Source organism: Lynx rufus, unplaced genomic scaffold (assembly GCF_022079265.1).
Source record: "Lynx rufus isolate CCGP_SWC_20201006 ecotype Redwood Valley unplaced genomic scaffold, mLynRuf1.p SCAF_25, whole genome shotgun sequence".
NCBI lineage: Eukaryota > Metazoa > Chordata > Mammalia > Carnivora > Felidae > Lynx > Lynx rufus.
In genome coordinates, this window is record NW_025814840.1 from 12,918,030 (window position 1) to 12,931,318 (window position 13,289).

General features: G+C 37.4%; 1 protein-coding gene across 5 annotated transcripts in view; it reads left to right on the forward strand.

Annotated features, from left to right (window-relative positions):
- Positions 1-13,289, forward strand: part of LYST (lysosomal trafficking regulator) — a 177,439-nt gene that overhangs the window by 114,592 nt on the left and 49,558 nt on the right. For all 5 annotated transcript variants that reach the window (XM_047088713.1, XM_047088711.1, XM_047088715.1 and 2 more), the window contains 6 exons: positions 6,331-6,507; positions 7,261-7,337; positions 7,483-7,671; positions 10,581-10,726; positions 10,815-10,911; positions 12,109-12,170. In XM_047088713.1, the coding sequence (XP_046944669.1) occupies positions 6,331-6,507; positions 7,261-7,337; positions 7,483-7,671; positions 10,581-10,726; positions 10,815-10,911; positions 12,109-12,170 (748 nt within the window). The remainder of the gene's footprint in view (positions 1-6,330; positions 6,508-7,260; positions 7,338-7,482; positions 7,672-10,580; positions 10,727-10,814; positions 10,912-12,108; positions 12,171-13,289) is intronic.

The window sequence follows — 13,289 nt, forward strand, 5'->3', positions numbered from 1 at the left end:
CCCCTCCCCCGTTCATGCTCTGTCTCTCTCTGTCCCAAAAATAAATAAATGTTGAAAAAAAAATTAAAAAAAAAAAAAAACTATTTTCATGCCTAAATATGGTTTTCTTACCAAATAAGTATCACCTGAGATCTTTCTTCAGCTACTCTATGCCAAACTTAGACTGACCTCCCTGTTTCTTTCCCATTCCTTATTCCAGTGCCTAAATTAAGAAATTCTGTATCTAAGCTCTTAAAAGGTGCTTTGTGGTTTGTTACTAAATCTTCAAATGTTTTCTTTGTGTTCTCTTTTTAAAAGCATTATATTATCCATGAAACATCTAAATGGAGTAGCTCAAACAATAGTATATATGGTATATTTCCAAAAATACTTGCAGCAAGTTAAAATTTTTAAAAATGTGTTGATCATTTGGAATGATCAAAATTGACATACTTAAAAGAATTTCAGTCTATAAATTCTAACACTTAAAGAGTGATAGATGGAGAGTTTAAATGGTACAACCATTTTAAAGAGCTGTTCAGCAGTTTCTTATAAAATTAAACATACATTTAACCTGTGACCCTAAAATTTCATTTTTAGATATTTATCTAAGAGAAATTAAAACATATGTCCATAAAAAGACTTGTATAAGAATATTCATGTCAGCCTTTTTACTAAAAGCCGCAAACTTGTCAATCAACAAGAGAATGTATAACCAAATTGTGATATATTTATATAAAAGACTTTATACAGCAATAAGAAGAAACCAACTACGGATACACCTACCATTATGAATGAAGCTCAAAGACATTGTATGGACTAAGAGGACAAGCAAATACAAAAAAGCCCACATTTCTGTGATTCTGTTCATATGAAGTCCAAGAACAGGCAAAATGAAGATAATGTGACAGAATTCAGGACAGTAGTTGTGTCTGTCAGGAAGGGGGAGGGAGAATGAGTTGATTGGAAAGAGGCATTAGGAGACTTTCTGGGGCAATAAAAATGTACTATATCTTATTTGGGGTGGTGGTTAAATGGATGTATGCAGTTGTCAAAACTCGGAAATGAACACTTAATATCTGTATGCTTTACTGTATTAAATTGTACACCTATAAATACAGTAATCGATGCTACATACAGACAGGTATCCCTTTTACTACCTGGGAAACTCATATATCAAGAACCAAAAGGTTATAGTTTTGAAGTGGTGCTTGTACCTGTTCTTTCTAATGCTAAGATTCTCTCACATGCCCTCAGGGCATTGTCTTCCCTCTCCCAAGGCAAAAGCACATCCAGTCCACAGTCTCCTTCAGTGGAGAATTCGCAGTGATGTTCCTTTAAGCCTTCTTTATACTCCACAGAGTTACCATCCATCAAAACACAGCCTGGGTGTTGACAGTCCTCCTTCCCCCACCCCCATTCCCCTTTTCTGTTACATCATCTCTGTCAGTGGTGTCTTTATGAAGTTCAGCTTGGAACCACGGTTGAGTTTTTCCTCTCCCTTGAATCCATTTCATCACCAAGACCAGTCATTTATTTAGTTGTGTCTTTAACTTAATTTTCTTCCCGCTTCATCCTAATTCAAACTTCCACCTCTTGTGCTCCGATCCTTACAATAACCTCCTGTCCACCTCAAGACCACATTATTTTACCTGGTTTTTAAGTTTATTATGGAAACTTTCAAACATACCTAAAAGTTGGGAGAAATCAGAGACCCACATGACCATTACCGAGCTTTAATTTTTCATTGTAGTGCTTTGAAATAAATTTCAGGTATCAAATCATTTCACCTGTGAATACCTTTACCTTTACATCTCTGATTGATAAGGACTTCTAAAAAATTTATCACACTCAAGGGGCGCCTGGGTGGGTCAGTCGGTTAAGTGTCCGACTTCTGCTCAGGCCATGATCTTGCGGTTCGTGAGTTCGAGCCCCACTTCGGGCTTGGTGCTGACAGCTCAGAGCCTGGAGCCTGCTTCGGATTCTGTGTCTCCCCCTCTCTCTCTGCCCCTACCCCCCTCCCAAAATAAAAAAACATTAAAAAAAATTTTTTTTAATTTATCACATCCGATAATCCATGCTAACAGTAATCTAATCGAATAATCTAATACTCAGTGATTAAATTTTCCCAATTTTCTTAGAATTTTTGTAATAGTTTACTGGATTATGGATCCAGACAAGGCCAGCCCACATAAAGTATTTGAAGTATGTTAAATCTTTTTAACCCATGGTGATTACCCTCCCCAACCATTTTTTAAAATGTCATTTATGTGTTAATGAAACTGGGTCATTTTTGTAGAATTTCCCATATTCTGGATTTAGCTGATTGTATCCTTTAGGATACCGGTTTAGAGGCTTGACTAGATTCCTGCTCTTGATTTCATATTTGGTTTTGTGTTTGTTTTTTTAAAAGACTACTTTATTAAGAGTACTTTGCATTTTCCATTACAGCATAGCAGGAGACAGGGAATGTCTAGTTGCCCTGGTTTTCCAGACGTTGTCAGCCTGATCCATTCATTATAAAGTTCACCCTCAATCTTTAACCTAATAGTTTTAGCTGCCACTGATGATCGTTGCCAAGATCCACTTTTCTGTTAGGAGTTGTAAAATCGTGATCTCTCAGGGTTTCTCATTCCACCAGCATCTCTTAGCACTAATTCTTCTGTAGGGAGGGATATTCTCTTATCATCTATTTGGCGACCCCAAAATGTAGTCTGTCGGAAGGGCCAGGTAAAAGCTTGTTTCTTTTCCCTGTTTATTAATTTTTAGAATAATGAGTTGGTGCCCTAAGAAGCTCCAGTTTTTGTCTTTGTTTTTATTTTTGAGGTGCCATTATGAAATCAGGTATTTTTCATACATGTTATGAGTAGTTTCAAACCTTCCCAGTTATTATTCCATTTGATATTCAAATTAACACCTCTGTAGATTCAAGTTGTTGTGTTCTTTTAACATAGCCTTTTCAATTTTTATCAAGTCAATGCGATTAACTTCTTTGCTTTCTGGAACTCAAGAATGTCCTGACTCATCTTGCACATTCCTTCCCAGATCTGGAAGCAGACTTCTCCCCAAGAAGCCTCTGTTTCCTTTTCATGAGATAATGGTATTTAGAAATAACAAATCTAGGGGTACCTGGGTGGCTCAGTCAGTTAAGTATCTGGCTTCTGCTCAAGTCATGATCTCACTGTTCATGAGTTGGAGCCCCATGTCGTGCTCTGTGCTGACAGCTCAGAGCCTGGAGCCTGCTTTTGATTCTGTGTCTCCCTCTCTCTCTACCCCTTCCCTGCTCATGTTCTGTCTCTCTCTGTCTCAGAAATAAATAAACATTAAGGAAGAAAAAAAAAAGAATAGCATTAAAAATGTTTTAGAAATTACAAATCTGGGGACTAAGTACCTTCATTTCTGCTTGGTTGTCATTTCTTCTCAGCTAGGACAAAGCTAGGAAATACATATCTTTTTAGAAAGAAAAATGAATCATGAGTTCATACTGATATTTTCACATTTTCTTGAATTTCGTATTTGTATTTCCTTTTATTAATGTGGATACTCTTGATTCCTGAGGCCATCAGGATACTTACTTGCTCTATCTTTTTTGCTCTGTATATATAACGTTTTCAAAATAAGATGACCAACATTATCACTAATAACAAGCCCAGTGAATGCAGATTAAGAATTCTTCATGATTCTCTTGTCCTTAGTGTACCATGAAAATACGGTATTGTAAAAGCACTTCAAATAATTTTCTCTATTCGATTATGCCACCAACTTCACCTAACTAGTGATGTTCTTTTTTTTCCCATTGGTTTTCTATTTTTAGGGATTCCATTGGGTTTTATTTGTTCAACTTCGTTTTTAATTATGTGAAATGTCTATCTGGTTCCAAAATCAAAGCTGAAACATGGCACATTCAGAGAGGGTGTACACACAGACACGGTGTATATATTATCCCCCCTTCTCAACACAAAGAAAGATAGCGAACTATGCACACTCTTCTGCCCTTTAAACAATACCTCACAGAGATCATTTCATAACAGTGTTTAGGGACCTTCTTGTGCCTTTTAGAGCTGCCTACAAGCTCCACTTGGAATTTGCTTGATTTTTAAAGCCCAACGCCTCTCTCCTGTTGTTATTACTTGAGTCTGATTAATTCCTCAGTCTGTAGCTCCTCCTCTTTTAATATCAGCTCATCTTTGTCTCTTGTAACCTCTGCCCATCCTGTGTATCCTTACTGACATGCTGCTCTATTCGTGCTGTCCGCTCAGCATGAAGGACCTTCCCTCCTCTCCTTGTCCCTATATACCCGTCTGTCAATTTCTCCATATGCCCGTCGCCCTTGCCCCACCTTCAAAATCTTCCCCCCTTTCTTCAGTCCATTCAGAGCTCTTCCTTCTTAGACACATCCCTGAAAGTTTTATTTCACACATTTTAGTGTTTTATTATTTTCTAAGGATTTGTGTTTAATAGATTCATTTCCTTAAATCAGTATTTTGAGGGCTGAAAACAAGATTTTTCCTTTTTTGCATCCATCCCTAATAACACCTTTTCTAGACCCAGGAACTACAATCAATAAATTATTGATCAGGTGTTAGCATGAGATTCTAGAAACACCTTAAGTGTCTAAGAAAATTATGTGGTTTTTTTGGATATTCAGGATGAATAAAAACAGTTTTTATAGTTTTTCAAGGTGATTTGAGAGTGTCAATGAATACTGAACTAAACTATTTTTATTTTAAAAAAAATTTTTTAATGTTTATTTATTTTTGAGACAGGGAGAGACAGAGCATGAACAGGGGAGGGGCAGAGAGAGAGGGAAACACAGAATCTGAAACAGGCTCCAGGCTCTGAGCTGTCAGCACAGAGCCCGACGCAGGGCTCGAACTCACGGACCGTGAGATCATGACCTGAGCCGAAGTCCGACGCTTAACCGACCGAGCCACCCGGGTGCCCCGAACTAAACTATTTTTAGATTACATGAAGAGCATTACCTTTAAGACACACATATGAAAATAGTCTAGCCATTTACTATTTCTCTTTATTTGCCAACTCTTCTGGCCTCTTACTCGTAGAGTGTCTGTTCTTTTTTCTCTTTTGGTTAGGTAGCAGCTGTCTCCTGACTAAATTAAAATGTTGCATTAAAATGAGCTTTGCTATTTCCATCATCGCATATGTTCATCTTATGTTTTTTGGGAAATGACACGATGCGATTCAGTGTGTTAATTTAAATATCACCCACAATGTAAGAGTTCTCAAGTTCATTTGTTGACATTTAATACTGTTCACAGTTTAAAATGTCATAAAGCCAAATGTAGTGGTATTTGTATCAGTGCAAATTTGTAAAAAGTAAAATTCTGCATGTTTCACTTGGTATAATTAATGTTGAAATAACACATAGTGTACACATAACAGTTAGGTGTAAGATCTATAGCATGGAAGGCCACTTAAAATAGGTGTAGGTTTACGAAAGACAGTTGTCATTACCTTGAGTAACATTCTCATTTCGGTTATAGGGCAGTTCATAAAAGACTGGCCTAGATCAACCCTTCTCTAGACATGCACAGACCACTGAGTGCTGAGGTCTCACTGGTTTTAGAGTTTTTCACCTTTGTGTCCCTTAGGGAGTAATGAGTACTTACAAGCTAATCCAAAAACGGGTTTTGTTCTGGAAGTTTCACCAACTTCTGTTCTACCAACCAGAAATCAAAAGAGAAAGAATGAATAAGCATAATTCTCTTACCTGAAGGTTCAGGGGAGAGTTTCCCTTCCAGTTCATTTTTTTTCTCTGAGAACTAAGAAATATTTTCCTTTATCCCAAGATTATTTCCTATATTTCTTTAGCAAATCCCCTCCAAAAAATTTTCCCCCAAAGCTCATTTGCTTGTTTTTCTTTTCCTTCTTTTCTTACTTTCCTTCTTTTCTTTTTCTTTCTTTTTTCTTTTACCTTTTACAATGAAAATTTTCAAATATCATAAGAAAAATGGAGCATAGTATGATGAGTATTAATATATAGCCATCACTTAGATTTAACAATTGGTAGTATTTTTATCATATTGACATCATTTCTGTTTTGAAGTATTTTAAAGTAAATTACAGAAATCTTTTTCAAAAGACATTTTCTTACATAACCATAACATCATCGTACCTAACAAAATTAGTTTACACCCTCATGTCATCATATTTTCAATGCATAACCAAATTTTTTCAATTGTCCCCAACATGTCTCTTGCAGCTTCTTTATTCAAACCCAATGCCACCAGATAAATCTAGTATATAATTTAACTTAACCACTATGAAACAATTTAAATGTAAGAAATAAAAATACTGTATGACTTAAAAAAGTGTTTCTTTTTCTTAAAGCATGGAGCCAAGTTAGTTTTGTATTTGTCAGAGTTGATACATAATCACCAAGATGAATTGACTGAAGAAGAACTAGGCTCAGCGGAATTGCTTATGAATGCTCTAAAACTGTGTGGTCATAAGTATCTCCCTCCCAGTGCAACAACAAAAGCAGACCTTATCAAAATGATCAAAGAGGTGAGTCAGTGAAATCATAAGACCCGGTTTTCTAAGGAGATCCCATTGAATGTAGTTGAAGGGTGAAAGATTTTTTTATTGTGGAATATCATTTATGATGAATTTTATTGAAATGATGTTTTTTTTATTATGAGAGAATAAATAGGCTATTGCAAGGAGTGTTTTGTCCTCTGTTGTCATCCTCATCCCTTTTCGGTAGCTTTCGGTGAAGGAAAGATTTTTATAGTGACGAGCAAGTTGAAGCATCCGCCTCGAAACAAATAAGGAAGCAAGCACCTGGGCATTAGGTCTGGCAGCCCATTTAGTTCTCCCACCCCAATATCTGTGCCCCAGATTGTGTAGAAGCAAAGGGAAATTATGAAATTGTTTTTGTGGCTATTGTATTTTAATATTCTAGTCTCCTGGGGACATTATTTTTTTCCTTTATTAACTTGGTTTTAAAATTAGTTTGTTGGGGGGCACCTGGATGGCTCCATCGGTTGGGTATCCGACTTCGGCTCAGGTCATAATCTCGGCAGTTCGTGGGTTCGAGCCCCGCGTCAGGCTCTGTGCTGACAGAACCTGGAACCTACTTCGGATTCTGTGTCTCCCTCTCTCTCTCTCCGCACCCCCCCCGCCCCTCCCCTGCTCATGCTCTCTCAAAAATAAACATTAAAAAATAAAATAAAATGAAATTAGTTTGTTGGCCTTTGTGCCAGTGTTAAATGATAAACAATTAGTTTTATATTGCATATTATTATCCAAATCTTTTAGGAACAAAAGAAATATGAAACTGAAGAAGGTACGAATAAAGACACCTGGCAGAAAACAGTTAACAATAACCAACAAAGGTAGGATTTTATGTGTTCTAAAAGTCATGCCTTTCTGAATCCACTAGATTTCACACATACTTTTAGTTTTCAAGTATCATGCTTCCATAGCTCCTTAACGTCCCACTTAGGCTTCACTTACGAGCAGCCTTGCTTGTTTATTTAGTCTCTTTCAGCGTCTGGATTCAAAATCAAAGGATATATCTAAGATCGCGGCAGATATCACCCAGGCAGTATCTCTGTCCCAGGGAATTGAGAGGAAAAAGGTGATCCAGCATATCAGAAGCATGTACAAGGTAGATCTGAGTGCCAGCAGACACTGGCAGGAGCTTATCCAACAGCTGACGCATGATAGGTAAGCAGAGTGGGCCTTTGTTGTTTTCTATGGTGATGGCAGACACTATTTCCATTTCAGAATAAACGTTCACAGCATTATTTCATTAGTTGAAATATTTTCTGTTTAATCACTTGTGATTTCTTTCATCATGAAATAATGAAATCTATATATAATCCTGTAAGAATCTTTTTTTTTTTTTTTAATTCTTAGGGACAAGGTGGGGGCGGGTGGGCAGGGATACTGAGAAAGCGAGGCATTAGCTCTTCCAGATGATAAAATCTATATGTTGACTTTAATTTTAAAATATAACCTTTGCAGAAGAATAGAGAAATCACTGAAACGGGATAGTTGGGAAATAGATCTTTTTCTAGGTAAGACTTTAATAATAAAACTTAGAAGATGCATCACAGATCCTGAAAAGAGGAAAATAAAGGTGTTGTCTAAATTTGGTTAAGATAACTGGTTAGCATGACTTGGAGTGCTAAAATGGACTAAACATTATACACTAAAGAAAATTCCAGGTGAGCAAAAGAATTAAATTCATTAAGTTTATAAAGTGGAACAAAATGGGGCATTTATCAACTCCGATAGATGGATAACTTTTTAAGCTCAAACACAATAGAACAAACTACCAAGAAGAAACAAATAGATTTGAGGGGCACCTGGGTGGCTGAGTCAGTTAAATGACCAACTTCAGCTCAGGTCATGATCTCAAGGTCCGTGAGTTTGAGCCCCGCATCGGGCTCTGTGCTGACAGCTCAGAGCCTGGAGCTTGCTTTGGATTCTGTGTCCCCCTTCTCTCTCTCCCCCTCCCCCGCTTATGCTCTATTTCACTCTGTCTCTCAAAAATAAATAAATGTTAAAAAAAAAAAGAAATAGATTTGAGCTTTAATTTTTTCCAGTGTATTTAATAACTATAACAACAGCAACAAAATGAAAATTTATTTTCAGCAAATCAGAATTAACTTTTTTTTACTTTTTTGTAAGTTTATTTATTTTAAGAGAGAGAGAGCACAGAAGGGTCAGAGAGAGAGGGGGAGAGAGAGAGAATCCCAAGCAGGCTCCACACTGTTAGCGCAGAGCCTGATGTGGGGCTCGAAACACACAAGCCATGAGATCGTGACCTGAGCTGAAGTCGGATGTTTAACTTACAGAGCCATCCAGGTACCCCCACGGAGTTAATATTTTTATGGTTTTAAAAACTCATGCCAACTTAAAAGTAAATTGTAAGATCTGAAAAGTTTGAGCAAAAGATGTGATTACACTTTTCTACATAAGACAAATAGAATTAATAAACAGGAAAATATTCCATGTGGCCAGAGACTAGTTTGATTTTTTAAAACCTTGAAATATTACCATCTTACCATTAAATATGGTACAAGCCATATTTTACCTTTTCTATTATAAAGTTTTTTAGGTGCTAATACCCAGAGCAGGAAGAAATGTATATTGTAGCCCATGGTCAGAGGTCCGGTGGCTTTGTACACTTTGACAGCATGTACCAGGAATCCTGTAACCATTTTATTTCTGGCTCCAGTTGTCCTATTTTGGTGATTCTGTCCTAAGGAAAATATTCAAAATATATAAAGGCAGTAAATGTAAAGGTTTTCATCTCTGCATTGTTTATGCTAGTGAATGAACTGGAAACAAGTATATAATAATGGCAAAATTGCTAAATACATCATGATGCACCCCCTCCATGCATTAGTCAGCCATTTTCAATGGTGACAATAAAGATTAAAGTATGTCCAGTGAAAGAAGAAAGGGTATAGAAATGTATATATGTAAAAATTATAACTGCAATTTTTAAAAATGAAAAAAAAAATAATTTCTACCAGAAAGTGGTATGTTCAGGGTAGTAGGATTAAGGGTGATTTTTTTTTTCTCTTATCTATTTCTGAAAATATATTCAATATGGTTCTCTATTTTTTCATTTAAAATTTTTTTTTTTCAACGTTTATTTATTTTTGGGACAGAGAGAGACAGAGCATGAACGGGGGAGGGGCAGAGAGAGAGGGAGACACAGAATCGGAAACAGGCTCCAGGCTCCGAGCCATCAGCCCAGAGCCTGACGCGGGGCTCGAACTCCCAGACCGCGAGATCGTGACCTGGCTAAAGTCGGACGCTTAACCGACTGCGCCACCCAGGCGCCCCTATTTTTTCATTTAAAATATTAACTTATTTTGAGGGCGACTGGGTAGCTCAGTTGGTTAAGTGTCCAACTCATGATTTGGGGTCAGGTCATGATCTCACAGTTTGCAAGCTCACGCCCCACATTGGGTCTGCACTGACAGTGCGAAGCCTGCTTAGGATTCCCTCTCTCTCTGTCTCTGTCTCTGTCTCTCTCTCTCTCTCTGCCCCTCCCCCACTCGCATATGCACCCAAGTGCACTCTCTCTCTCAAAATAATTAAGCATTTTTTATTAAAAATTAAAATAAAATATTAACTTTTTTAAAACATCTTAAGAAATATGGCTTGTACTACAAAAATGAACCAATTTATTTGTTAGATAGTAGGCAAAATGGGAAATATAGAAACTTAACTTGGAAATGGATTTTTTTCTTTAGCCATATTAAGTCCAATGTATTGCTAAAGCATACATGTTGCTAAAGCAGAGTAGTCATGATATATCTTTTTAAAAATTTATGAGGAGCAAGAAACTAGTGGCAGAGTGTGCCTCCAGGCGGGGACTAGAAGGCCGGGGTTCAGGAGCAGAAGGACATTTACTTTTTATATTATTCTATTGTCTATGCTTTCTATTTTATTCTATTGTCTATGTTTATGCACTTCCTAGTCTAATTACGTGAGCAGTTGAGGGTTTTAACTGAATAGATCACTTTTGATTATTTAATTTCTGTAATGATTTTATTTACAGCTCCAAGTACTATAGATTGCCACTTAAAACATTTTTTTACTTCCCCTTGCAGAGTGGCCTGGTATGATCCCCTGTACTATCCAACTTCCTGGCAACTGGATCCAACAGAAGGACCAAATCGAGAGAGGAGACGTTTACAGAGATGTTACTTAACTATTCCAAATAAGTATCTCCTTCGGGATAGACAGAAATCAGAAGGTAATAATGACTTCTTGACTCAGCATCCAAATGTAGCAGATAACTGTAGTTATCAGATAAAGATAATACCTACTTTTTTGCTTAGCAGATGTGGTCAAACCACCACTCTCTTTCCTGTTTGAAGATAAAACTCACTCTTCTTTCTCCTCGACCGTAAAAGACAAAGCTGCAAGTGAGTCTATAAGGTAAGTGTGAATCCATAAGATGTTCTCTCTTTTGTTGAAGGAGTCAGAAAGACTTTAATCGTTTATTGTAGGGGCGCCTGGGTGGCTCAGTCAGTTAAGCTCTGATTTCAGCTCAGGTCATGATCTCACGGTTCATGGGTTCGAGCCCCACATTGGGCTCTGTGCTGACAGCTCAGAGCCTGGAGCCTGCTTCGGATTCTGTGTCTCCCTCTCTCTCTGCCCCTCCCCTGCTCACGCTCTGTCTCTCTTTCTCTCTCTCAAAAATAAACAAAACATTAAAAAAAATTTTTTTAAATAGTTTATTGTAGTGTTTGTGTAATATTTGTTTTAGATAATTGCTGGGGTTTTAGGAAAGGCCCTAGATATGGCTCAAGAGAGGACACAGTCGAATGGCTAAAATCCAAAAGGAAAAGACATCCTCGATGGCGAGGACTCACTGGGCTTCAGTCACCGTGCTCTGGCCCTTGTCTGCACGTGTGTATCTTGACAGTTGACTGGTCCTAAGGTCTCTGTGAAATGGGTATGGTTTCCGCATGACGCCATCTAACGGTGACTGAAGGTCCAAATTTTAGTTCCTCGTCTTACTAGATGTCTGATCTTGGGCAAGTTACTTAGCCTTCCTGTGTCCATGTCCGTATCTGTTACATGAGGAAGGGAATAACGCCCAAAGTACCGGAGTATTGTTGAGTATTAAATGGGTCCTTGTATGTTAACGACAGGTTATCACTATGACACTAATGATAATTGCCCTGCCCGTTTATTAGATGAAAACCTGAGATTCAAAGGAGGTGAGTTCCTTGTCTAAAGAGGAGAAGAACTTTTCTGAGTCTAAATCCCGTTTTTCCTAGAATACTAGGATGCTTTCATGTGTTTGAAATACCAGAGGCATGACCCAATGTTTGCATAATTACTAGAAAATACAAAATATTAAAGTTTCTCCTAAAAAACTGAATGCCTATATCCTGTATACATGGCACAGGAATTCCGAGCCTTCTCTAAAAATTTCATTTTCTCCTCTACCAGAATGTTAAAATACAAGATAATATTTTCATGTGGGTTTAGGCAAGACATCTCATGCTTTTGAAACTCTAGTGTGCTGGGCTGAAATCTTTAACTAGATAAATAAAGCTTATACTATATACTTTCTAAAATTGGTCAAAACATTTAATCATAGTAATTTTATATATGTTTTGACAGAGTGAATCGAAGATGTATCAGTGTTGCACCGTCTAGAGAGACAGCTGGTGAGCTGTTACTAGGTAAGTCACATTTTGAAGAGTTTTACACATATTCATCCTGCCTTATTTTATTCTTAGACAATTTGAAGCATTGTTTGGCAGAATGCCATTGAATCAAATAAACTCCCCCTAACATCACATCAGTAATTTTGCCTTAACATTATATGACTTACAAATGTCAGGAAGTGGCAATCTTATTTTCTAAAAAGCACATGAATAGCCTTTTAATTTTTATAAAGTTGACTTTTTTCGTAAGTACACATTTTTGTATTTAAACATTCCTTTTATTATATATAAATTTTGATTTTTAAAGCGAGGAATTATTGATATACTCACATGCCTGCTGTTTTAAAAGATACACCTGTGCATAAGAAATATATTCACCTTGAGATAGTTCATAATTTATACTCCCTATTGTGCTTCTGAGAGAAAGGCCAAGGTTGTCAATCCTTGGATATCTGTATGATTACATTCAGTGAGAAATCTTTTCCTCAAGATATGAAGGAATAAAGTTGTACCACTAGATCTCTGTTCCCTTAAAGAACTAATTTGTATACTACAGGCCAGTTGTTTTCTTAAAGCCTGGTCTCCAGGCCAGGAACATCAGCATCACATGGGAACTTCTTAGAAATGCTCATTCTTGGGCCCCGGCCCACACCTATCGAGTCAGAAACTCTCTGGCATCCCCAGAAATCTGCATTTCATGAGCCCTCCAGCAATTCTGATGTACCCTCCAATTTGGGAGTCGTAGACTGCAGCTACAGCCTCCAAGGCTCAACATGCAGAGCTTCAGGCTGGCCAGGACTAAGCACTGTGGTCACAGGGATGCAGGTGATTCCCTTCTCTGAGCCAACAGTGCTCAGTGCTCACGGGTGACCGGCACACAGGGCAGAGCCCCAGAGAAATTCCCACCATTTGGATACGTGGTGTAGGGACATGTGCTAACACAGCCAGCCTATAAAGCAGAGAAAACTGGGAGCTGTCTTCTAAGGTCTATTCTGCCCTATTGAGTGTTTAAATAAAAATTAAGTCTTCCTCTTAGACTAGAAAATTTGTTTACAAGTTGACTTCAGTTAATGTGTGAGAAAATAAAATTAATGTATTAGTCATATCAGAAGAGTAGCAATAATAAATGGCCAA